Here is a 26,963-nt window from a genome sequence, read left to right as displayed (position 1 = left end):
GCAAAAGGCATAGAGTATGCATTCAGTGACGTTATGTGGTATCAAAAGAGACAACATCCCCGAAATACTCATATCGCACTCGAGACCTCCCATCAACCCGTAAAAGTTTATCAGTAGTCCCATTTTGATCTAGATCAATAGCGTAGTAAAACTAGGGATTCTCGCACTCTTTCCTCGCGATAAAATATTTAAGCACGGGCAGTTGCATCACCTTCTTTAGGCATCTTTCTAGTCAAACCATAATGATGGTTCCAAAGAATCCTTATTTGTAATGCTAACCCAACTTCTTCCCCACTAAAAACAGCTTAACTTTACCGACAGTAAACCGCGGTTCACCAAAAATCCTAGCTCATAATGTAGTAAAGTATGTCATTAAAAACGCTTCACTAAAAATTAGTATAAACAAATAATTGTCTATATCATTATGTTGATGATAGTATGTCATCCGAATAGTCCATAGCCAAGAAAGTATGTCATAAGTAACACCTTACTTAAGGTACTATGTAAAAATAACGATGTATGTGATTATAAATAACATACATAGTATAGTATGTCATGGAAAATATCATAGCATACCGTCATACATAACAAAGTACATACCCAACGCGGTACGAATGTATTATGTAAAAATAATTGTAAATATGCTTTTAATTAACATACATAGTATAGTATGTTATGCAAAATTTCATAGAGTACAGAGTACGTGGTCTACTACCCGGTACATAAGAATTAAGGATAGTTTTATAAACAGAAAGTATATCATACTTTATGCCAAATATATGCAACTAGAAATGGCATTGTGGAAGCATGCGACATATGCAGTGAGATGTCAACGATTGGAGTTTTACCTTTATGAAAAGTATGTCACTTAAAGTAAGTGACATACCGACCACGGGCTTTTGTAAGAAGTGACATAACATATAAGTATGACAGCTTATAGTGTCATATCTACTCGCAGAGCTTATATAACGACATTATATGGATCGATTAATCAATAAGCTATGCACAACACTATATAACAAAGAAAGTTTATATATATACGACAATGTATAAGCTGTCCAACAAAAGTATGAACATTCGTTGTTCATAGTCCGACAAGAGTATGAACATTCATTGTTCATAGTCCAACAAGAGTATGAACATTCACTATTCATAATTCAATGGTATGAACACTGAATGTTCATAGTCCAACAAGAGTATGAACATTCAGTGTTCATAGTCCATTAAGAGTATGAACACTGAATGTTCATGGGTCAATTTGAGATACCCCCCCTGTTTGAGCCACTAGGAGTATGAACACTTAAAGTTCACTATGTAGTATGGAGGACAATAGAGTAGCATTGAAGATAAGATAAGAGAGTGAAGATAAGATAAGGGTATAAAATATATTTCGACCAGTTATAAAATTTTGGCAGAGAACAACAAATTCTAAGAACATTCAACTAGTATACTGCATGGCAGTGGGGAGTGAGCGGAGCTGCGGGGAGAGAGAGAGTTGGGTGAAGGAGAAAGGGTATTGGGGCCGAAGAAAAATGAGAGAAAAGTTGAGGACAGAGACAGAAACCAACCAACTTGGTTTTGTCCGCGATACCCCCCCTTCGCTAAGATCGTTTGCTTGCAGCTCACGCTCGACAAGCATGAAAAATGTCATAACTAAATCAAAATGAAAGAGAGATGAACCTACTCTAAGCCTACGATGGTTGGCAATGAAATTTCTAGTGGAGGAGTTGTCAACAATGGGAATTGATGGCACTTCGTTACATTTTCTTTTTCGGGTTTGGGTGCTTGATCCTCCTCGTGTTCGTGGAGGCATGTTTAAAATGACGGTTTAGAACATTGATAGTTAGGGTTTAATGATAATTGTAATCTCCATGAAGTCATTGCTACATATGATATCCCAAACTTTATAAAAAATGTTATAAGAGAATGTTTGAAAAACAAAAGTTTGTGCAAAACGTGATTAAGAAACATTTGTCAGAGATTAAGATGTGTATTGGACAGTTTGGACTCTGGGTTGCTCGTTCCATTGCCAATTCACTAAATTAATGCAAGTTCAAACAAGTGCCAAAATTAGCTATAAAAACAGGATTCAGAGTACACTGCAGAGCATCATAAACATACTCTGACTTATGTTTACAAGAGAAAAAAAATATCTTTGCATTTATCAGATGACAGAATATCCTTGCTAGTTTCGCCAAATTCCGAATTCTTATTACTTAATTAAGATAGCTTGTTCTAGAACCCATCAGTCCCTCGTTCACTTTGTGTTTGTAAAGGCAACCGGTGTTCTTTTGTCACAACACAAGTGATAAAGCTCACCGCCGAAGCTCGATCGCCTTTGGTTCCTACCTTAAACCGACAAAGCACTTACCATATTCTTGCATTTTAATGCTATTCTGAGCACTTAACAAAAACTAGTTAATACCATTTTCGACATATTCTAATACATTTTGCAATTTATGACAAGATATACACATACACAAAATAAATATTAAAGCCAAAAACCCCACAAGATAAGGATAGTTACGAAAAGGTCTAAATCCATAACATTTTTGGAACCCTTTTATACCACTTCACGATCCTTGGTTCCATTATAGTTGCCCAATCCCAAGCTTTCGTCCATGCAAATGACTCCCACCCCGGAGCAAGTGGCGGAATAGGACTATCATCTTCAAGCACGAAGTTTCACAAAATGTGTGCCTCCTCCAATGTGGCCTATTGCCGCTTATCCGGACACGAAGTTGGATCAGAGAGATCCACAAAGGAAAGTATGACATACATTCTTTCTCTCCAATGACGACAAGGACACACCGAAAAGTATTAGCGGCTAAAAATCCCATTGAAGGAAGTTCAAACCATTCTTTGGGGTTCATCGTGATATGGAACCACACATCGTAGATTTGTCTTGATCGCTTCTTTTCATTCTTCTCCACCCATCATTGAAGTATAATCTGCCTCATGGGAAATCAACTCTCTCAACATAAGAGCCTCCACAGTAATCCATGCATCACCTCCATTAGACCCTAAGCATCGCGGTAATCGCGCTAAATCCACAATGTCCATTCGGTTCAACATCTTGCCAATCCACAATGAAGTCTCAGATCAATGGATTTAAGTCACGTGAGCCCATCATCCCATTTAGACCCAATTTCAGGTAAATCTACAAACACTTGAATATGAGTTCTTATTGGTTTTCTTTTGCATGGTACCAACTTCTTGGCTTTACTATTCTTGCTTTCTTGAGTTACAATTTGTTCATCAATTTGTTTGTGCGGACTTCGAAAAGTGAAGGGCTCTCTATTTGTGTCCCTTTTATCTTTACAAGTCTTCACACCAATTTTTATTCCAGGTGGCCTACCCCTCACATTGGTGTTGATCCGAGGCTCTCGCCTGAAAGTTGCCTTTGGATCACCTAGTTCTACACACTTTTTCAGCATCAAAACCTTTTGTTCATCCGGAGATTTAATCAAAACTTCTTCGAATGCGGCAAGCTCGGGTGAATATCAAAGGACCCATTAGGAAGATCAATCGAGTGCTACTAAGCTGTCTCCACCTAGGGTGTATCAAAGATAAGGGGATGCTTCCCCTACCAATTAGAACAATTTCACATAACTCATGCGACAAGGAAGCCCATACATACTCTTTGTAAAAACACAACGACAAATTAATTTCATCCGTCCCAACTCTAATGGACCTTATTAGCTTTTTTGCTATCAAATCCAATGCATCTCTAGAAATGTACCCTCTAAGTTGCACATATGTGTTTTGTTTGTAACGATGATCCCGAGATTCAAGCTCCTATTAAAAGAACTTTCAATTTTGTCACTTGGTTTGTCGAGATTATTAATCAAATTAAAGTTTCAGAAGTTACCATTATTGCTAGAACGCAAATGCCTCTTCAAAGAGGAATGCATACTTTCAATTCGGTTCTTGCTTTCAAGTACCAAAATGCATATGGAGATCTATCCAAGCCGAGACAAACCTTTCTTTGTACTCGAAAGCCACCGGTCTTCTATGTATTCCACAACACCATAATGATCTCCGTACTCAAGTTTAAAACAACGTAGGTGTTCCAAGTACTCAACTTCAAGACGAAAGCCGTTATCACTGTTTGAACATAAACATAAATTGTTCATACTCAACAAATTTCTCAAATGTTTTTGGCCTTTGTCTCGATGTTCCTCGATGTGAACTCGACACAAGAAGTGTGCGACCTCGAGAAACACTATAGCTATCGTGATTCATAAGTGCCAACTCACAATCGGTCATAATTATTATCTTTACGTAAGTAGCTTTGTAATCCGAATATCACGCAACCTCTTCAAAACCCATAGGTAAGAACCTTCTTTCTCAATCTCCAAATACCCAAAAGCAATACGTAATGTCTTCATCGTGGATGTGAACCCAACAACTTCAAACAATGGCATCTTGAAAGACATTCGTCTTTGTAACGTGCAATCCATGACAATGACCTCGAAAACACTTTGCCAAATGAATTGATTGGGGATGTGCAAACAACAAATCTCTACATTCAATTCATGGATTATCCCTATGAAACTCGTGGTACCCAAATTCTACTAAATTTCTTAGAAATTCTTGCATTTGGTTTCTTCCACTCAACCGAACCAACCGATTCTTGTGACGATAATTGTATAAAGTGCTTTTGTTTGACAAATTATTGTCATCTCTCTTTTCAAGATGGGTAAAATTTCACGCGGTTTAACACCACTCAAAGACAAATCTGAACAATCATTTTTTTCTTGACTTTTAACCTTCCGATGAATGCACGACCAATAAGATGCTCCCCAATAGTATGATTATGAGTTCCACACATAACACTCGGTATCCATCCACCTTCGTTTAGTAAATTCCCTTTCAACACAAATGGATGACCACATTTTTCTTGAATTGGATTGCCTATATTCTTTGGTTTTTGTTCAATATTTTCGGGCTTTACGGATGGTCTAAATTTTCCACTCTTTTCGCGAACTCAAGAAAACTCTAGGTCTTCGCCCAAGTCCCGAATTATCGGACCTTGATATCACAACCACAACTCAACGGTCATACCAACTGCCGAACACCATCGGATCAACGAGTGACGATCTTCAAGACTGAGTAAACCCTTGATCTTAGATACTATTGATTTAAAAATTGTTTTTGCTAAGTTATTGATAAAATAAATAAAAAAATACAAGCTTTCAAATTACATTATTACCTCAATTATTGTAAATGATTGGTCATATCGGGATAGCTAATTTCAACATTGTTGTAAAGTTCATCATCGGAATAATAATTTTGATTGCAAGTAGTGTTAAAGTCGACTCCATGTCACTTTTAACACTAATCAAAGTTATCATTTTGATTTTTTTGGCGGAGAATTTATCTTGAACGTTGCTTCCAAAGACATGAGTCCATTCTTAAAGTGAAAATTTGGTGGGAATAACAACAATTTTGTGAGTGACTCAAGACTAACCTAAGAGAACAACAGAGGGAGGGGGAGAAATTTCAGAGAGAATGAGTGGTAGGAGTGTTCGTGGAGTAGTAAGTACGGTGAAGAGTTCGTTTGAATTACAATGGGGTGTGGAGAGAGTTATTTAAGGTTATAATGGTCATATTAACAAAAAATGAGGTGTGGAGAGAGTTGAGAGTTATTTAAGGTTATAATGGTCATATTAACAAAAATGGGGTGTGGAGAGAGAGAGAGCGTTTTTTTTTTTTTGGAATAAATTTGCCGTGTGTAGAGAGACAATCGGGTGTGACGAAAGTATTACTCATAAGTTAATATTTCATAGAGAGTACAGAGACGTGACCTACTACCCGGTATTGCATTGTAAAAGCATGGATATATGTTATAAAAAATGTCATATAGGATGTAGTATATCATACTTTATGGATGGTACAATAAAACAATTGTTTAAGAGGATAGTATGTCAATAAGAGTTTTATCGTTGGGTCTCATAAGCGTAGCAATCACAATTAGATATATGTCATACTTTCGAATATTATGTTACTTTTTTATAATATATGCTAGTATGAGTTTTATATCTGATTGGTAGTATGTATGTAAGTTCTACAATCAATCGATATATATGATACTATATGTCATACTCAAATGTTATGTGAATCAATCGATAGATATGACACTATATATGTTCTTTCGAATGTTATCTCACTTTTTTATACGTGATAATGTTATCTCATATATGACACTATATATGTCATATTAGCACTCGAATCACTGATAGATATGACTCTATATATATCATACTCGAATGTTATGTACTTTTTGTTATTTTTTTTGTTGGATTAACTTGTTGACCCGGAATAGTAGTTTATGTGACTTTTTTGTTGCATTGACTTGTTCACCCGGTTTGTTCTGGTTCTACCCTCGCAAATGTGTGGCTAGAAAACGCGCGCACCATTAGTTTCAGTACATCTCGCGCACTGTAGATTTAGCGTTTAAATAAAGGAAGTTCCAAGAAAACATAGCGAATAAAGCAGCCCCACGTGTGGTAAATCCGAGAAAGAAAACTGTTGCATGAAAAAGAAAAACAAGTCGAGTCATTAAAATGAAAGAACGAAAACAAGTCGAATCTTTGTGAGTTTCTTCTTTATTTTTGTTGCATTTAATTATCTATTTATTTCTACGGATTAATGTTGTATACTGCATTCTTATTAAAACTTTCATTTTTGTAAATAATTTAATATTTGTCATGGCAGTGATGGCTGAAGTTTGAAGGTCTTCCTCAATGCTTCATACTGAACCGGAACAAATAGGACCTAATTACTTTGCTTATTATAGAAATGAATTTGAGCAATTCTTCTCCCAAAATGTTAATCATGGTTGCAAAGGTAAAGAACCTCTCAGAACATTATTCGCCAATGGCATAGCAGACAGCCTTTCTGATTTCAAGAAAGAGAGGTTCAAGGCATCCTTAAAGCAGACTGTTACTGCCCTTACTCAGGAAGTTGATGAGGTATAGCCGGATCTCTCTCTTTTTACTCCTTGGGTCTTGCCATTATGCTAATTGCTACTTTGAGCCTTGGGACTAGCATGGACCTTATGTGAGTGACTCTCTGGTGGGAGCATAGGGGTAGAGAACTTGAGACAAAATGCCTATATCCTGCTGTGGGGAGACAAGAGGATAAACCTTTAAGACACAATTTTGTTAAAACCTTCAATATCTTGAAATATAGCTGAACAATTTCTAGGACAGAAAACTGGTACATCAATGGTTATTAGAGATGTTTCACTGAGATAGTGAAAAAGAATGAACTTTAAGTGAGTTTGGTTCCGATTTATAATTTGACAACCTTGGTGGTGCCTAGAGTGACTCTCTCCACTAGCTCCCATCTTGCCTTGGTGCCCATTCGACCGCTCGGGACTTGGCTTGCTTGTAAAGCTCTAAATAACTATATTGATGACAGCACACCTTGTGGAGAATGTATGCCCTGAAAGTTTTGTGAAGTGTAACAATCATCCAAAACTTGTATGGTATCACAATGAACTGTGTCACTTGTTTCTAGGTTCAAATGTAAACTATGGATTTTGGTTGAGCTACCTGTGTGGATTTATTGATGGGAATTGGGAAATAGTTTTAACTTCTAATGGCAAAACGTTTTTTATTTTCTTTTTTGACTTCTGAGAATCCTTTTTGGCGTTTATAATTTCTTGGTTTTAATTTTTGCATAATGTTGACGTTATAGACCATCTGTATTATCTGTCATTTGTGTGGTGCATTATTCAAGAATCTCACACTTTGCTATTGTGTATGCAGATGCTAGAGCCTGTTTTAGCTATGTATGAGATAAAGAAACATTTGAGTGACAAAGAGCGTGTAGCTAATAATCCACATTCAGATGAATACTACACAAGCCCATCTCCCTATAAGAAGCAGAAATTATCATCTTCTCCATCTTCAAATGGCGTCGCTACAAATGCTGGCGCTTTTGGCACCGAAACATATGAAGGGGTATGAACACTATACTGATGCTGTTCTCTTTTCTTCTATTCGTATTTTGCTTTATTTTATTCATAAGCGGAATAGGAATAAGGTTGTGTTTGCTCATTTATATATATTAACTTTATGAAAATGTGCATCCAGAATTGAATTATCCTTTCATTTGGTGGTTTCTGGGGTTCAATGAAGGCCCCAGCCTGTGAGAAGTCAAATTTGTTTCTTCCTGATAAGGTAAAGCATAATCATATTTTCAAAATGTAGAAGGTGTGAATGCCAGATTTATATATTTAATGAGCAAGCTGAAAACAGGTTTAGTTATTGGTATTTCCATTGGAGTTACTGATGGTTCCAGTTGATGGAAAACTCATAATTTCTATGCAAATTTTAGGGTGTTTGTCTAACTTATCTAGGAGAAGACGATTATATCTACTGGAATTTCAGGAAAACCTATAGGAAGTATCGATTTCCTTGGGTTTATGTTATCTTATCTTATATTTTATTTGATCTGATTTTACGGAGTACTCCAAAGTATTTCCATTCACATTACTGAGGTGGGGACCCAGTGTGCACTTATGTGACGCAGTCCACTAGTGGACTTTGATGGTTCAGTATGCGTACATTGATGAAATTGCCGCATAACCCGTATTTCATCAGGTGTATCTTATTTGGAAAAAGAATTGAAACTATAATGCTCACTCTGTGATCAACCAATCCACCTTCCTTGAGTGCTAGATATCCATTCAAGAATATGAGGATTCTTACACTTTCTCACACATATAATCAAAACACTTGCTTACATCCTCCAGTTTTTCAGTCTAAGGAGATTTTCTGATTCTTTTTCTCCTTGTGACTTTGCGAGTCCAGTTTCTGACTAAATTAATGTGGGCCTGATTATTCTTTTTCTGCTTTTATTGTTTTCGATCTGGTAAAAAAGGGAAAATACTTGGGAGATTTTACAAGTGGAAGGATGGAAAAAGGAATGTACAATTACTTTTTCTGTGTAGTCAGTTTAGTGAGGAATTTCATCCCTTTAGAATAGGTTCTCAATCTTTAAGTAATGCCAATATTCCCTTAGAACATGATGTTTGAGAATAAGCACGACCAGAGTGCAAACACGTTTGGTTAATACTTAATAGAGTTTTTTTTGTTCTCTTTTCAAATGTTTCAACATATAGGCATATTGCATCAGGGTTTACTCAAGATCCTTGCTACTGTTAGAGTTGAAGTTAATGTAGGTAATAAATGTTTTCAGATAGTTGATTGTAGAATCACCTTGAAGCTGACTTTTTTGGGTGGTCAATGAGTGATATCCCCAAAATGTATTGTTGTGGAGTGCATACAGTCGTTCCCTTTTGCTAGTTTGCTTTGGTGTTTTTGTTTTTTAATTTCTTAAATCCCTTTCACAATTGCGATTTCATTTTGTTATGTGAAGTGCGGTAAAACTGCTTTGGTGTTACATATCAATGGCGTATTCAGTAACGGATATTAGTTCGGATGAACTGCACTTTCCTTGAATATTAGACACTGTTTTTTCCTTATTTAACGTCTTACATTTCCTAAAGTTTCTTTTCTTGTTGAATGTATTATGTCTCCATCTAGTATATAGGGCAATGAATTTGTAAAAGAGACAGTGATCTATCCCTACTAGCAGGAAAGACTTAAAGAAGTTTTGGCCAAGAAGCAAATTAGTTTGTTCCTTCCGTTGTTAAGTGTGTCAGTGTGTAACCTTGTTAGACAAGTGGTCCTTTGATATTGCTTTTTGTGTTTCTCCCCATCATTTTCGGGTGTCAAGGTAGCCTGATCGACTGTAACATGGGGCCGTTACTTGACTCCACTAAAACGCACCCCAAAATAACTCCACCGTCAACATTGAGTTAGAGGTTGATTATGGTGAAGATGATCTCCCCACGATAGAGATCATCCTCACCACAAATCAGCTCAATTGAACATATCTAACCTTGTCAGAAGTCAGATTTTTTTCATTTTGAAACAACTTTTGACAAGGTTAGGAATATCCAGCTTAGCTGATTCTTTTGTGGGGGTGATATCCACTAATGGAGATTATCAGCAGAGCCAAGTTTGGAGGATCTCTGTCTGCACTAGGTCTATCATACACGAAAAATTCTTATCTCCGTTGTAGTTGTCTGCTCTAAAGGATGGGAATCAAGGTTATATTCTTTGTTATGATGAATTGTAATTGTCATATATCAATTGGCAAGAAGAACATTATTCAGTATATATAGCCCCACTTCTTTACCCCTCCCCTAAGCGCCCACCCTAAACCTCACCCCAGTGAGAGTAGAACAAAGAATCAAATGTGAGACATCCTCAATAATACTTGATTGCTCTTTGGCTGCTAATGAAAAATTGGTTGGTGGATCTATGGTGCCCAAGGTGGAAACCATAAAAACCTATGATCATGTAGTATAGAGTTTCTTGGATTTTGTTATGGAAAAGATAGGTTTTAAAGGTAGATGGAGAAGATGGTTTGTGTATGCATTTCTATGGCGCGGTATTCCACCCTCATGAATGGAGTTCCATATGGTTTCTTCCTAGAGGATTGAGACAAGGTAATCAATCCTTTATCACCTTTCTTATTGATCGTGATTACCGAGGTACTTAGTAGAATGATGAGTATTTTGGTGAAAGGAGTCATTGATGGCTTTTAAGTGTCAAGTAGGGTGGGGTCTATATCCATTACACATGCTAATGCATCTAAAAGCTTACTTGGTTGGTTTGAGTTTGCATCCGGGCTAAGAAGTAACCTGTCAAAGTCGAAGATCTATGGAGTGGGGATGGTGGAAAGGTGGGGTATATTGTTAGTGTATTGGGTTGTGAGGTGAAAGTCTTTCCTACTTTGTTGTTGGGCTTTCCATTGGGAGCTAGAAGCAAGCAAAGCTATTGGGGCCAAGGTGATTGATAGGGTTGAAACTTGAAAGTAAATTGGCAGGATGACTTGATGGAAAACAAAGTGTCTTTATATAGGTGGAGGTGGGGCTTGGTGAAGTTTTTTCTATCTACTGTCCCAAGTCTTTCATTGTTCCTCATTCAAATCAAGGAGGGAAGGCTAAGTAAGATACACATGGTCAAATGGGATAGGCTTTGCCTACCAAAGGACGAAGGAGGTTTGGGTTGCAAACCCATCTTGCTTATGAACAAAGCTTTACTAGCTAAATGGATTTGCGGATATGGTAAGTTGGACAAACATTTATGGCAGAGAGTAGTTGGACAAGTATGGAGAGGGGGAAGAGTAAGCGGTCTTGATAGAATCTTAGAAATCCCTTTGGAAGGACTCTATGAAGGAGTATAGCTAGTGGTTGGGACAAGTTTAAAAAAGGTATTCTTATCTACCCGGGACCAGTATCCATTTCATTTTGGGAGGATGTTTGAGTAGGGAATCTCACTAAGGGGACCATATAGTGACATCTATAACTTGACGTGCAATAAGAAAGCCTTGATATCGGATTATTTGGAGAGGAGTAATGACGGGGTGCTTTGGAATGTGACACGGAAGAGGCGTTAGTGATTTGGAAGAGCTTTGATTGGGGGTTACTGTGAAGTCTTTTTACTTGGTCCCGGCCAACGAGTTTACCTTGCAAAACCTAGATGCTACGGAAATGATATTTTTAATTTCCCACATTAAAGGATTTGAAAGAGCTCTATCCCATTCACAGTCTCCTTGTTTTGTTGGCTTGCTTACTCGGGAAGGATCAAGACTGTTGATAATCTTAATCAACGGGCATGAATCTTTCAAACTTTTGTTCACTTTGCAAAGGGGCCGAGGTTGATAATCTTCTTGTCAATTGTCCACTTGTAAAAGATGTTTGGAATATTTTATTATTCTCATTCCATAAACGTTGGGCTCCACCATTAAATCTTAGGGAAGCCTTGGGAGAAGGAATTGATTGTAGGTCCTCTGTCTACCAAGTCCAAGTGGCTAGCGGATAACATTCCTAGTGCGATTGGATGGACTTTATGGAAGGAGAGTAACTTGAGGATCTTCAAGCACAAGGAGAAAGGGGTCCAACACAGATTGTACAAGAGGTCAAACTGTCAAAGAAGTCTTGTTTGATTGGGCTAGTGGGTGTCCAAGCTTCTGGGATAGACTTGTAGCTTAAGGCTATGGGTGGTGGGATTTGAGTAGAGCTTCTTGCTACCTAAGATCATTAGATGTAATTTGTAAGTTGTAACTTTTTCAAATTGAATGAATGGATTTGAGTTTTATTGATGAAAAAAGAAATTTTAGATCGACCTGCAAAGGCCTTGCCAGCTAGCCTGCTAACCACTATCGCAAGCTGAACAAGATACAAAAAATAAAAAACTAACTTTCTCTACAACTATTGAGGTATGCAGTCTACTGTGTTGCAAATAGTCTTACAAGCATACTGGTTTTGTAGATCTGTCTTCTGGAGATGGTTATCATAAGTAAACAACTGTTCTTTTTTTAAATGGTTGTTATGTTCTGTGATTCTCTCCTTTGGCTTCTCTTTCTCTCGGTCTCTTCTGTACTTCAGTTCAGCTTATATTTCACTTAACGAAAAGATTCATATGCCCAATGCCAGCGGCTATCACTCTGAACATCAGTTCATGATATCCTAAAAGTTTCAATATGAGTTTGGTATTTTGATATTTTGTGAAGCACCAGTTGTTTAATTAAAATGTTGTCTGAATTCCTTTGTTCTGTATCAGGCATCAGGATCTGAAGATAAGGATAGCAAATATCCTCGCGTAGTTTCATCAGAGGAAAGCCGATCTAGATCTGTCAAGTGAAATGGTCTTGGTTGCAAGACCGCAAACACCCCACACTGGAGAGAAGGTCCAACTGAACCGAAGGTCACCAGAAAGATCAATCTTTTGTTTGTTATGCTTGTGGGATTATTAAAAAAAGGGGGGGGGGGGGGGTGTACCCTTTGCATTTGAACAAAGTAGAGAAGAGTTTGAAACACAAATTAATTTTTTGAAGCTTGTTTTCAAGTGTGTGTTTGTAGAATTCGGCCCAAATGGGTAGTTTACTAAGATAAGAGCTTACTTGTTTTTAACTAAAGCGGTTTCAAGCTCAGTAATGAAACTTAACCGAAACTTCAAATTGGTTATGCTAGAGTTGTAAGGGACATCTCCCGAGGGGCTATAGCAGCCGCCCCCCCCTGTTTTTTTCCTCGACCCTGAATTTGTTAGGAAGTTTCTATTTTGTAAAACCTTGTTATTTCTTATATTTATTGGAGTGACAGAATGCTGAAACTAACTAAGGCTGTATCCTCTTTTTTCTATTTTCTTTCCAAATGCTCTTCTCTATTAACAGTACCGCGTTAAAATATCTTGTTCTAAATAACCTATATTTTGTGTTCCTGTTTTTAATGATTGCCCGCGTAAGCCCATTGGCACTGGTTAATCTGTTATGTCTAAGTAACTTTGATACTATTCCATTTTGGAGCGTAGTGCTTCTGCAGTAACTTCTTAAGGCAGGGTCTTGATTTTCCCTTTTTGTTATTCTTCTTTTTTGTCATATTTTTTTTGTTATTCTTCCAGTTGGATAAGGATTTGCAAATTCTTCTAGACAGTGGTGGATCACACGCTAAGGATGCCGTGAAGAAGCATTCTGATGAATTAGTCCAAAAGGTAACTATAATGAATTATATTCTAGAACTTTGAGTACAACTATCTATGATTTTAGTAGAAAATGTTTTTTCTTTTCCTTTTGTCTGTTTTTATTGCTTTGTTGTTTTTGTTAATTTCTTTTAGTTTAATCAGATTTAAGTCCTATATCCAAATTGTAGTAGAATACCTGGTATTGTATTAAAATTAGAAGCTTCCACATGCTTATCATACCAAGAACAGCACCAAGTCCCAACATGGGCATCTAATCTCGTATAGGTGGTTATAGGACAATTTTTTAGGAATCAGGATTCTTATTGTACTGAACTCATGCATATTAGCTAGTGACATGAGAATTGGGTAAATAAGAACTTAGAAGCATTCTATGGATTTCTATTGTATTTAACATTCCAATTTGTAGTGTTTGGTCCAAATTCCAGTTTTCTCACCAAATATGGAACTTTTTCGTTTTTTAAGTACTGTACTTGGTGAACGCCTGTCCTCATCAATAACTCCCTATTGATTAAGAGTTTCTTTCTTAGTGAGAATATATGCTGTATAAATGTACTGTTTCATGGAAATTCCCTAGATCTCCCTTGTAGAAGTCTCTTGATGTGTAACTGCTTTGTCCATAGATTACAGGGTTAGTCACTCAGTCTATGCCTCGAAGGTATCGTACAACTTTTGTTCTTTAATATGTATCCTCCTTGAAACGGGAGACCTTAGAACTATAGCACTGTCTCTTTGATTTTGGGTTGCAATTTTTTTTTTAAAAGAAAATCTGTTATGCTTTTCCTTGATTTTTTCGAGCAATGGAAGGGATCAGAGATACACTGAATAGTCTGCTTTTCTATGTGGTGCATTTCCTAGGGAGGATTCCTTATGTTTGTAAGTTCATAGTTGAAGTTATCATCACAAGTGATTGTCCATAGTTTATATCTATCCAAGAATCAGCGATCAAGTTCACATCCATTATGAGAGTACCCATAATACGTGGTGTTATATTGTGGATTGTGCTAGGGTGTCTTTGGCTTTCTAATGTTGTAAAGTATGTTTGAAAATCTTGTCTTTGTAAGGACCATTGAAAATAGATACACACAATAAATAAACAAATTGCAGAAATTAAAGAAGAAGACAAGGTTTTATTGTGGTTCGGCCAAAATAATTGTTCCTACGCCCACACTTATTGGATTGATGATATCATTGATACACTCTTTCTTTTACATAAGCTCCTCTCTCTACACATTCAAGTCCCAAGCCCCCATTAATAGTGAGCTAGGGTTTCTCCTTCTTTTCTTTTTTTCTTGATATCCCGTCCAATAAGGAATCAATTCCTTTATTATGGCCATTAGTTCCTTGATTTATGCCTTCTATAATTATCCACATGGTTCAATGAACCTGACTTGCTTGGGTGCTGCTTCAATGCTAAGCGGGTCTTTATAATCTTGTAGTCCCTCTTTGATGTGTGCCACTTGGCATGAATTAAGGGGGTGAACGATTGGTCCACACAGTCTTCCTTTCAGTAATGTGGATTCCCATCCCATTCTAATTATATTCTGAGCCTTATCTTCTTCGTCATTATGTGAAGAATTTGATTGAATTTGAAGTATATGTTAGCAACTTTGTGGACGTGTTAGTCTACTCTATATAGACCCATTTATTTTGGGTTGGGTTTTATCCATTTGCCTCAGGTAAGGACCTGATAGTACTGATGGAGTTATGGGTCACTTATAAGCTATATAACCCATGGCCCTGGTCGTATGAAGAGAGTAATGGTGAACAATTGGAGTTACTTGTTGGAGATATGGAAACTGTTCTAAGACCTTGACCTGAGTTTGTTGTCAAACTCTGACAAGGCACTGAACCAGATCTATGTGATTAAGGATTCGTGTTAGGTTCTGATTGCTCAAAGTTTCAGGGTGTCAAAGTCTAACTGTAGAGCTGAGAATAGGGCATACACAACGAAAAAGAGGTGCATATAAATCCTTGATTTTAGGAGAGTATATATGCATCCTTCTGTGCTTGAAAGGGCTTGATGGCTTGGTGCCAGTTCTTGATTTTAAGGACACTCTTCGACAAGATTGGGCATTGGCAAGAACAACTTGGAGTTAGAGGTTTAGGTTGACAATGGCAAGTTCCATTGTATCTAGCCATGTTAAGGGACATTAGCTTGCGTATTCTTCCCTAGTTGAGTCATTTTTCTGGACTGATGTTGGAGTTCTACTTCCTTCTAATGTAATCACTTACTAGGTACCAGGATGCCACTAGCTTGTAGGAATTGTGAAGCCTTCAGGCTGCGTACTCATGTATTATTGACCATTTGACCCCTCCCCACACTATCATGAGGGTAGTAATAGTTTTTACTACTAATGTACTGGAAGTGGTCTGCTATAACCCTAAGCTCTACTAAAAAGGAAACTTTCTTCTTCCTAGTCTCTCTTTGTAAAGGAGAGGGAAGTCCATAACTAGCAGTCTCTATCGTCTCAACTCTCAGCTAGTTGACTTTTGTATTTATGACATATATAGAGTAAACTATTATGCTCTCTGAAAAAAAATTACTGTTATTGTTTCAGCTAGGGCATATGGAGCAGCAGCTTGAGAAATTTCTTGATGCTATTATGTCTAAGTGCAGGTATTCCTTTCTTCATTGTGTTGTAATTCCGTGACTTATAGAATGGAGTGGAGTGTCTCACTCCTCACCAGGAAAGGTCCCTGTATTGTGAGTAGTTTTTTTCTGACACAGAAGGTATAGCCTGTTCCAGGATCTGCTTAAAGTTTGCACGTGTTGATAAAAAATTAACTCATACTCTTTGGAAGTCTTGCCTGAATCCAAGGTTGACAACTCAGTTACAGCACCTAGCACTCTATGGGATTGTAGTTTTTTTTAGAGATGTTGAATAGTTATGAAGCAGAATGTGGTATTGGACTAGTGCATCTTGTAAGATGGAACCATGAGAGTACAATGTGGTTTCTTTTCTTCTTTTATTACTTTGAGCAATGTCAAATGAAATATTGAAGAGCTCCTGTATTAGTTCCCACATTATAGTCAAGGCACCAGTGATTAAGAAGCATTACACATTTATACATGAAGATGCCACTTGCTGATATCTGCTTGATGTTTTGTAACCATCACATGCAATGTCAAGCGAGTACCCTGTCATTCTTCCTTTCTCTAACTCTAGAAGTAGTTTTTATGCTCTTCCTATGGGGAGCTGAAGTATGTGATTGAACAGTGTTTTTTCCCTTAATGGTAATGGTAGTCATCATTAATTCATGATAAACTGGTCTTCTGCATGCAATTTTTTACATGAGGTTAGACCTTCTTGCATTACCTCTTTGACATTAGCGGGAACAAATGTAACCTACACAAGATGGTTTTCTGCCTTTGAACACCATTTTAAGACATCCTTATTGTAGACCTTACTCATTAATTTTTCATTATTTAGGGAATTTGGTGTTTATAATATTCCAATCTGGAGTAGAGATCTTATACGGGTTTTCGGTTAGAATAGAGCTAGTAAAGCTGTTGGAAATGGTTAGCTTGTTGTTATTGTACATTGTTTTACATATGCTTTCTGTTCAAAGTTTATGTTATTTTAACTTTGAAGTGCTCAAGTTCTTCTTATGGAGGACGTTATTGCACATGTTTTGCAGTTTGTGTGTTTTCCTGAAGCTTCTCATTTGTATGACTAAAAACTACTGTTAAGTAACTATCTTGTAATTTGCAGAAAAATGAGTAGGCTGGCAGGAGAAGCAGAAGCTTAGAGAACTCGTTCAAGGTCTCCAACCAAAAAGTCTTGACCGTGTGGTGGATATTATTATCCAGCATCGGAAGTTGCAAGGACATCCTATCGATGAGATCCATGTTGACTTGGAGAATGAGGTAATCGTAATTATAATTGTGAAATATAGTAGGGGATCCTTAGTGGCCAAAACCTAAGGACTCTTCTCATGTTTCTGCAGGAGAATATAACTCTTTGGAGACTATATGTCAAAGCAGTTGCAAGTGCGAATAGCTAATAAGCTGTTGTGTATAGGTCCAACCCAACAAATTATTTGATTGATCTGTCTCCGAAAGAAAGAAAATGGTAAATGGGTCTTCATATTCTGTTTTAAAGATCACATTACATCAAAAGTTTAAGGCTAGACTGCTTTAAGGCATCCCTTCAGTCTAAGGACAATTTCAAGAATGAAGTGTTAAAGAGCAGCTTTCTGTGGCTAATGAGATCGTGGGTTTGACTCTGATCCCTGCTTTTTGATATGCAGAACATAAGTCCCTCCTTAATGAGAAAAGGGTGCAGAGATTGCACGTTGAAATTTTGGTCAACGAAGGCATATATATGGTTCTGGTGATACTGAAGGAAGTAGAATGTGTTTGGAAGTGCATTTAATGTGAATGCTGATATGTTACCGTAAAGTCTGTACAACATTCATGTCTATAGGGCTTGAACTCTTGAAGCCGTCTTAGCAGGGAGGTTTTTTCTGGAAATTTTGCTCAAAGGTAAAAAGTATTTAAGATTTTCTACCTTATCGGTACTTCAATGAGGGAGTGACGATTTCTCCAAGGTAGGAGGAGTTTTGTACTTGCCTGTTTTGGGGGGGGGGGGGGGGGAGAGGGGTAGAGGGGAGGGTTTACAACATGCATCCAATGACTGGTGCATTTTTCGTTTTGGGTTAATGACATTCATTGAACTCAATGGGTCAAGTTTTTTGTAATTGGCAAGTTTTGGCTGTTTTAGTCGGAATCTTGAAAGATGATATACATCTCTAGCGATTATAGAAGAAAGAGTAACTCTAGGTTATAGCTATGAAATCAAAGGAAAAAGCACTTAAAATTAAAGTAATGCCAAGTGGGGCTTATGTTTGTCAAGTGACTGTCATAGACTGAGTTAAGGTGGTTTGAATGCTTCTCGCATTTCACCTGAAGATGCAGTCACAACCTCATTTATAACGGCTGCTGTGTTCTTCACATTTTCTCTCAGCATTTTACTCCGTGTTGCAAATAATTCATTGATACCGAGAGCTGCTATTGATATAGCTAAACTTGTTTTTAATGGTGATCCCTTACTCGCTCAGTCCCTTACACAGCAACTACTGTATATCTAATTATCGGTTGTCCATTTTCTCTTTGTTTCTTAAAAGCAAATCCATCTGTGAAACTAGATTCAGTCATTTCCATCTAGTAGATCCAACTGTAAAGCATTTCTAAATTCTTTTGTACAGTTTTTTTCATTCTAATTTTTTGGAAAAATTTGCTTCAACTGTTATTAGGAAAGCTCACTTCCTCTCTATCAGCTGTTATGATAATTAGTTCAAAGTTTCAAACGAAAACCGTTGATTGAGAGATGTCTTTTCTCAGGATTCAGGACTCATAACCATCGACTTGCTTGCCTCTACAGTCTACAGTCAGCATGCATCATGTAAAAGAATTTGAACTAATTAATATAAAAATTTATAGGAGTGAGTACTCTTGAAGGGGTTTGTAATTTATTTCCTTGGACTTGCATTGATTGTCTTTTGATTCATCAGAGTTGGAATATCTTGTCTGTGTGCGCGCGCATGTAGATGTGTGTGCCCTTGTGCGTGCTTTCGCCAACATATAATGCGCTAAAAGTGTAAGGAGCTATATCTGATCATTCAAGGCTTTATTTATGGAAGAAACTAGTAAATAAGTCCACAACTCAAAGACAGAACAAACCATCGAACTTTGAGGACATAACCTCTTTCTTATCACTAAACAGCCCCCTCTCCAAAACCCAATCTTGTATCATTGCTTGAGAACTCAATGCCTGATCAGCAGGAACCAAGTGCCCAGCCCCAGAAACTAAGACCTCACTCAAGTTCCCCCAGCTCTGAACATACCCAGCAACCTCTCCATTAACTTCCCATACCATCCTCTCTGCATCCAGAAACTTCTCAAGTCCGTCCCATTTTAGTTTCTTCATCCATGCTTCAGTTGATACAATCCCATCTCTCAAATCAAACTGTCCTTGGTACAACAGGACTTTACTTTTCTTCACCAGTTCATCTACCATGAACTTTACACTCTTCATCACATCTTCTTGCAAAGCATCACCTACGACGCCGCTACATTCTTCCCATATTATTGAATTCGAAACTCCCAAAGCCTTCTTTATATCTTCATTCTCTAGAAACTCACCAACTAAGTTTGTACTGTAGGGAGTTGTTCTTCTGTAATCATATAGAGTTGCTAACCCTGTCATATTTTGCAATGCACTAAATACCCTAATTCGCGCATCAGTAGCATCACTCCATTTACCTTCTTGAGTAAGTTTTATGGCTTCAGTCTGAATTTCCTCAAGTTGGACCCGCTGTTTCTGGTTGATCAGGCCTAAATAGTATGCAGTGACTGCATGAGTTCCCACCTGAGCATAGTAACAGATTTTGATTTGAGTAACAAATAAGTAACTAAGCAGAAAATAATTAATTACCAACTATGGAAGATTTTGAAAAACTTGGGCTTGTAAACCAGTTAAACATGCCAAAAATAACTGAAAATGTGCATAGAACAGCGCAAATGTGCAATGTGAGAGTGAGCCTTATATCCATAGTTGAACTTGTCGGAGTTATCCCTCACATGAGGAGAGAAACAGAGTTGGAGAGAAACGGAGCTGATTCGGCGTTGGATATGTCAGAGCGCGCCTACGCTTTGAGGAGGCGCACCTGCGCTCGTGCTTTGAATCGATCCGGTGTTGAGCGCGACCGCTCGAGATGAGGCTCACCAAGGCTCATGGCTCCGGTGTTGTTCGACCAGCGCTTCGGATGAGCGCACTGCGCTCATGGCTCCAGTGTTTTTGGCGACCCAAAATCAAATGAAGCGCGCCTGGCGTGTCTAACTTTCGTGGGCTTATTACAAGAATCGCGAAATTTGGTTTTTGGAGATAAAACCAAAAATCAAGGTTTTGGAAAACCTAACCAAGTCAGAAAGATTGGAATCCAGACTAAAACAAAGAGAGAGAAACCCAATCTTGAAAGCTATCAAGATTAAGAGATAACCTTTACAGAGATACAACCCTGTAAAGAGATAAGAGTGATCTAGTAAGGTGAGAGACTGAAAGGAGAAATTGTAATCTTCCTTTCCACTTTATAAAGAACTGGCTCTTGTGGAAGTAGGCATCATTGGCCGAACCACGGTAAATCTTTGTTTTGTAGTTTGCCTTTACTGCTTTGTATTATTATTTGTTGTTGATAGTTGTTTAGCGAGTTGGGCATGTTAGTATAGGTTGTAGTTGATATTTAGATTTTATCCGGAGTTGAATTGTGTTCAAATACAAGTTATCTGTGTAGTGGGGAATCGATTGGTATTGGTATAATCCCCAACAAGTGGTATCAGAGCCTTGGTTAGAATAGCCTAGGGTGTTATCCGAATCTTGGTTAGAAGGTGTTTGTGAAATTCACGAGAAGATTTGAGGTTAAATAACTTGTAGAGATGGACCATTCCGTGAACACTCGCATGATGAGTTTGAATAGGAAGAACTACACCATCCTGGAAAGCCAAGATGGAAGACTTGCTATCTGCAGTAAAGGACTTGGCACTTCCCATTGAGAATGATGGAGTAAAACCGAGAAAAATCGATGAGGCTAAGTGGAAAAAGCTTGACGAAAAAGCGATTGGATACATTTGTGATGGATTGACGGCGATTGTCTTTCACCATGTGTCCAAAGAGACTCTGACCTTCATGCGTGGAAGAACTTCGAAGACCTTTATGAAAGGAAGTCGGGTGGAAACAAAGTGCTAGTCGTTAAGAAGTTTGCGCATTACCGAAGTACCAAGAGGATTCTTCAATGTCCGAGCATCTTAATGAAGTACGTAATATCATCAATCGGATGCATTTGATGAAGATCAATTTGGGAGGCGAAGTTGAGGCTTTGTTCCTATTAGGCTCTACCCGAAAGTTGGGAGACATTAGCGGTTTTACACGGGCGACCCAAGGATGGAATTGTTACCATGGAGATGGCTACCACGTCTTTGTTGAATGAGGAGACTAGAAGGAGTACAAGAAGCGACTCTCTCGCAGAGATCCTTTTCACGAGAGAAACGGGGAGAGGTAGAAACGAAAACCATCTCGTTCTAGAGGTGATGAGGAATAAATCTAGGGGTGAAGCTAGAACTCCAAAGGCGAGAGGCAATGTTACTATTGTGCAGGCACCAAAGGGCCACTTCGGATATGAGTCGCGAACACTAAAGATGGATGAAAAGAATAAGCGTGTACATGAAGACATGGTGCGGAGGAACGGAAACACAGCGAGATATCTACCGCACTAGTCGGCGACCTGAGTGGGAATTGTGGTCGGTGTGGTGTGTGGCCGTCTTAGTACCTCATGTCGGGATCTGAGTGGGTGATGACCGGGGAGCATCCTATCCGCCACATCGCGACGGGGATTCTTCACTACCTACAGCTGTGGTGAATATGGTGAAGTAAGGATGGGTAACTGTGGAGTCTCAAAGATTATAGGCATTGGAGATGTTCATATAGAAACCAATGTCGGCTACACCTTGACACTCAAGGATGTAAGACATGTCCCTGACATTCGGCTAAGCCTAATTTCGGCTGGGAAGTTAGATGACGATGGCTTTGTAAACTCGTTTGGTAACGGGGTATGGAAACTGAGTAGAGGTTCCATTGTAGCAGCCAGAGGAAAGAAAACTTGCTCTCTTTATAAAACACAGGCTAGTTTGTGTAAAGCGTAGTTTAACGCGCGTGCGAAGAAGAAACTTCATCCCGAACTATGACCAAAGAGGCGCGGTCACATGGGCATAAAAGGGATGGAAGTTCTCGCTAAGCAAAAGGCCGTGCGGACATTAAAGGTACACATTTAAATACATGTACTTTCATTTGTTTGGTAGGAAAGCAACATAGGGTGTCTTTCCAAAGATTCGATCTCACGAGAAAGGACGACGTCCTTGAACTAGTGCACACATATTTATGTGGTCCTATGAGAGTAAAGTCCCACCAGGGGAGCCGTACTTCTTGACATTCATTGATGATCGCCAAGAAAGATATGGGCCTATAGTCGAAGACCGAGGATGAAGTACTTGGCGTGTTTGAGAAATTCCACGACATGGTGGAAAGAGAGACTGGGAAGTTGTTGAAGTGTATTCGCTCGGATAATGGGGGTGAGTACATTGGGCCATTTGAAGAGTATTGCGAGTCGTGGGATTCGGTCATGAAAGCGGACCGTTCCCAAGACACCGCAACGGAATGGAATAGCGAGAGAATGAATCGCACCATTGTAGAGAGGTCGAGATGCATGCTATCTCACTCTAAGCTACTTGGATAGAAGCAATCGCGTCAATGACCCATACATGTGTGATCAACTGTCATTATCGGCAAAACCTCGAATAGTGATTATCCGAGAGAGTATGGTCGGCGAGAGATGTTGATTATGGATACTTGAGGGGTATTTGGGTGCATGGCATTTGTGCATATTAGAAGGATGAGAGATCAAGCTTGATGACAAAGCCAAGCGGTGCATTTTTTCCGGGTTATGGAGATGAAAAGTTTGGTTACAAACTCTATGATCCGATTAACAAGAAGGTAATCCGAAGTCGAGATGTTGTGTTCTTAGAAGACTAAACCATAGCAGACTTTGAGGAGGGTGAGAAGCTACGAGGCTTTCACCAATGATCTTGTTGATTGAGAACCGAAGTTCCTACCGTGGAGCGTCGCGAAGGCATTGAGAATCTGAGAGAACCATGAGTTTGAAGCTTCATGATGAAAATCTTATTGCTTTCATGATGGGATAGAACCTATTGGTATAGAAGATGCGGATGAGATGCATGAACCACCACCGAGCAAGCGAAGTGCATCCTCCCGAGGCACGGCGAGATGGAGCAAAGAAGTCCGACAAAGGGAGACTAGCTTCAACGGTATCCACCACAATGCATGCGTCTTTACTATCGGATGGTGGAGAACCTATGTACTATCAAAAGGCACTTGAAGGTACGGACAAAGAAAAGTAGTTGAAGGCCATGATGACGAGATTGATTCTTTGCATAAGAATCACACTTACGAAGTTAGTTGAGAAACCCCAGGGGAGAAAAGTTCTCAAGAATAAGTGGATATACAAAGTCAAGCATGGGGAGAACAATCTCACCCAAGGCACAAAGCTTCGCCTTGTTGTGAAGCGGATTCGGTCAAAGGAAAGGGATTGACTTTGATGAGATTTTCTCTCCGTAGTGAAGATGACTTCTATCCGGAGTGGTATTGGGTATGGCCGTGAAAGTATGAACCAGAGGTTGAAAAAACTAAATGTTAAGACGACTTTTCTTCATAGAGACCTTGAAGAAGATGTCTACATGGACCCGACCCGGAGGGTTTGAGGTCAAAGGCAAGGAGCACCTAGTATGCAAGCCGATAAAGAGTTTGTATGGGTTGAAGCAAGCACCGAGACGATTGGTACATAAAGTTTGACTCCTTTATGGCGGCAAAGGATATCAAGAAGTCCGCTTAGATCATTGTGTGTTTGTTCAAAGATTTCCGGATGGGGATTTCATTGTCTTTATTCTTTGTATGTGAATGATATGTTGATAGTTGGCCCAAACATCAACAAAATATCAAAATTTGAAGAAAGACTTGAGTAAGTCCTTTGAGATGAAGGATTTGGGTCAAGCAAAGCGGATACTTGGGATCGCGGATCACTTTCGTGATTGAAAGAGTGGGAAGTTGTGGCTTTTCAAGAAAGCTACATTGAAAGGTGTTGAAGAGATTCAACATGGATCAAAGCCGAAACCCGGTCGGTTAATAAAACGGTGGCGGTTCGCATGACAAAAGAGATGTGTCTAAAGGGTGAGCATGAAAGCGAGTCGGATGGAAAAGATTCCTTATGCATCCGCATGGGGCTTTAATGTATGTCATGGTGTGTACAAGACCGGATATTGCTTTTCGCCGTTGGTGTTGTAAGTCGATTTGTCAAAACCGGGGTAAAAGAGCATTGGGAAGGTGTTAAGTGGATATTGAGATATCTCAAAGGCACTTCCAAATCGTGTTTGTGCTTTGGTGAAAGTAAGCCCTTATTTGAAGGCTACAACCGATGCGGACACATGGCGGTGATGTTGACTCGATGAAGTCCACCTCCGGTTATCCGGTTACTTTTTAGGGGAGCGGTTTCTTGGCAATCCAAGTTGCAAAAGTGTGTTGCTCTCTCTCCACTACGTTCCGAAGTATATTGCGACCAATCGAAAGTGTTGCAAAGAGATGCTATGGATGAAGAGGTTCTTCGACGAACTAGGGCTAAAGCGAAGCGGTTTGTAGTTCTATGTGACGGTCGAGCGCCATCCACTTGAGCAAGAATCCGAAGTTTTCATTCTAGATCCAAGCACATATACACGCGTTATCATTGGATTAGAAGTACTTCGAAAACAAGCATTTGTGTATCGAAAAGATCCATACCGACAAGAGCGGATCGGATATGATGACCAAAGTCTTACCGAAAGGTAAGTTTGATATTTGTTATGCTACCGTCGGAATGGTAGCAAACTCCTCCGTTGATTTGGAAATTGCATGGAGGTATTCCCTATTTGTTTGGGGGGGAGATTGTCGAGTTATCCCTCACATGAGGGAGAGAAACAGAGTTGAGAGAAAAGCGAGTCGATTCGGCGTTGGATATGTCGAGCGCTACCAAGGCGAGGAGGAGGCGACCCTCAAGGCCATAGCTCAAGATGTTTTTTGGCGACAGCGGCCAAATGATAGAAGCGACTCAAGGCTCGAGTCTAACTTTCCCGCTTTCGCGACAAGATCGCATGAAATTTGGTTTTTGGAGATAAAACCAAAAATCAAGGTTTTGGAAAACCTAACCAAGTCAGAAGGATTGGAATCCAGACTAAAACAAGGAGAGAGAAACCCAATCTTGAAAGCTATCAAGATTGAGAAATAACCTTTACAGAGATACAACCCTGTAAAGAGATAAGAGTGATCTAGTAAGGTGAGAGACTGAAAGGAGAGATTGTAATCTTCCTTCCCACTTTATAAATAATTGGCTCTTGTGGAAGTAGATATCATTGGCCGAACCACGGTAAATCTTTGTTTTGTGGTTTGTCTTTACTGCTTTGTATTATTATTTGTTGTTGATAGTTGTTTAGCGAGTTGGGCATGTTAGTATAGGCTGTAGTTGATATTTAGATTTTGTCCGGAGTTAAATTGTGTTCAAATACAAATTATCTGTGTAGTGGGGAATCGATTGGTATTGGTATAATCCCCAACAGAACTTTGGTATCGAGTGTGCAACTGTGCAATATATATAAGACTAATTAGGATTTATATAACAACTACAATAAATACTTGGTTTTCTCTTTATGCATATAAAATTAAGAAAAGTTAGACTTGAATCACTTGAGATTTTTATTAGTTATTCACCTGAGTAACAGGGTCAGTCAACCCATTACCGATAGCAACACCCTTCAAATTCACTTGCCGTGACAGGGGCAACTTAGAATTCTGTTGCAAAATGTAATAACCAATAGCAGGAACATATTTACCAGCATAGCTTTCACCAGTGATATAAATCGGACGAGACTTAAACGAAGGATTCGAAGCAATAAACGACCGAAGAGCTACAAATAAATGTTTGCCAACTGTCCCTTGGTCTCTAGGAATCTCTTCAGGGGTAGAAGCAATACTAAATCCAGCACCAATTGGATTATCAATAAAAACTAGACCAAACAAGTTATTCCAAGAACCTGGGTTCTGCTTGAGAATTGGTATTTGGTCTTCTTCAGAAGGCGAACTAACGAGCCATGGACCAAGTTCGAAGAAGTTACCAATCATAGAAGAACAACCAGGTCCACCTTGAAGCCATACAAGGAGTGGAGTTTGAGGTATGGGAGAAGTGGGATGTTGAGCTTCATAGAAAGCATAGAAGATTGCTGACTTAGAAGTTGAGTTTATAGGAAGGTAACCTGTTTTTGTTGGAAGTGCTTCTTTAGGAAATGAGGCAGTGGCAATAGCAATGGCAGTGTAACTAAGAAAGATGAGGGTGGAGAAGTAGTTGGAAGATGATGACTTCATTATTGGTTGTTGGCAATTGGTTCCAATGGATGTGACAAGATTATTAGATGATGACTTTTAATATCATGTGGATGACCAAGTGTGAGAATCTGTTTTGGTTCTTTGGTGAGGACTTTGAAAATGACGCCCACCAAGCTTGTCTCCATGCATAAGTTTTTGGACCTCAACAATGTACTACGCACGCGAAGAGATGAGCACTCGGTCCTTGTAAAGTGAATTGGAATAGGACATCATGTATACACAGTGACTACTCAGAGGAGTGCGACCCAAGGCATTTCCAATGCGAGGTGACTTGAGGTTTAGTAAAAACTGAGACACCACATCAAATATCTTCAAATTCCAAATGATATAGACGTTGCCCAAAGTCTTGTAACGGAAGGCA

At 38.8% G+C, this 26,963-nt stretch overlaps 2 protein-coding genes across 2 annotated transcripts; one reads left to right on the top strand and one right to left on the bottom strand.

The window, feature by feature from the left end:
• Positions 1 to 6,443: 6,443 nt before the first annotated feature.
• LOC147494247 (uncharacterized) lies at positions 6,444 to 18,042 on the top strand. Its single transcript, XM_086568078.1, has 9 exons — positions 6,444 to 6,598; positions 6,721 to 6,977; positions 7,779 to 7,973; positions 12,732 to 12,794; positions 13,488 to 13,577; positions 16,127 to 16,185; positions 17,000 to 17,055; positions 17,294 to 17,436; positions 17,517 to 18,042. Exons 2-9 carry the CDS (start codon positions 6,750 to 6,752, stop codon positions 17,571 to 17,573), a joined length of 891 nt encoding a protein of 296 aa, XP_086424204.1. The 5' UTR covers positions 6,444 to 6,598; positions 6,721 to 6,749; the 3' UTR covers positions 17,574 to 18,042.
• A 1,141-nt stretch (positions 18,043 to 19,183) lies between these two features.
• On the bottom strand, positions 19,184 to 26,783 carry SCPL50 (serine carboxypeptidase-like 50). Its single transcript, XM_086566851.1, has 2 exons — positions 25,931 to 26,783; positions 19,184 to 19,939 (listed from the first exon to the last, which is right to left on the bottom strand). Exons 1-2 carry the CDS (start codon positions 26,579 to 26,581, stop codon positions 19,235 to 19,237), a joined length of 1,356 nt encoding a protein of 451 aa, XP_086422977.1. The 5' UTR covers positions 26,582 to 26,783; the 3' UTR covers positions 19,184 to 19,234.
• Positions 26,784 to 26,963: the final 180 nt, after the last annotated feature.

This window comes from Coptis chinensis, chromosome 6, assembly GCF_015680905.1.
Source record: "Coptis chinensis isolate HL-2020 chromosome 6, ASM1568090v1, whole genome shotgun sequence".
NCBI lineage: Eukaryota > Viridiplantae > Streptophyta > Magnoliopsida > Ranunculales > Ranunculaceae > Coptis > Coptis chinensis.
This window is presented reverse-complemented; position numbering and strand designations above follow the sequence as displayed.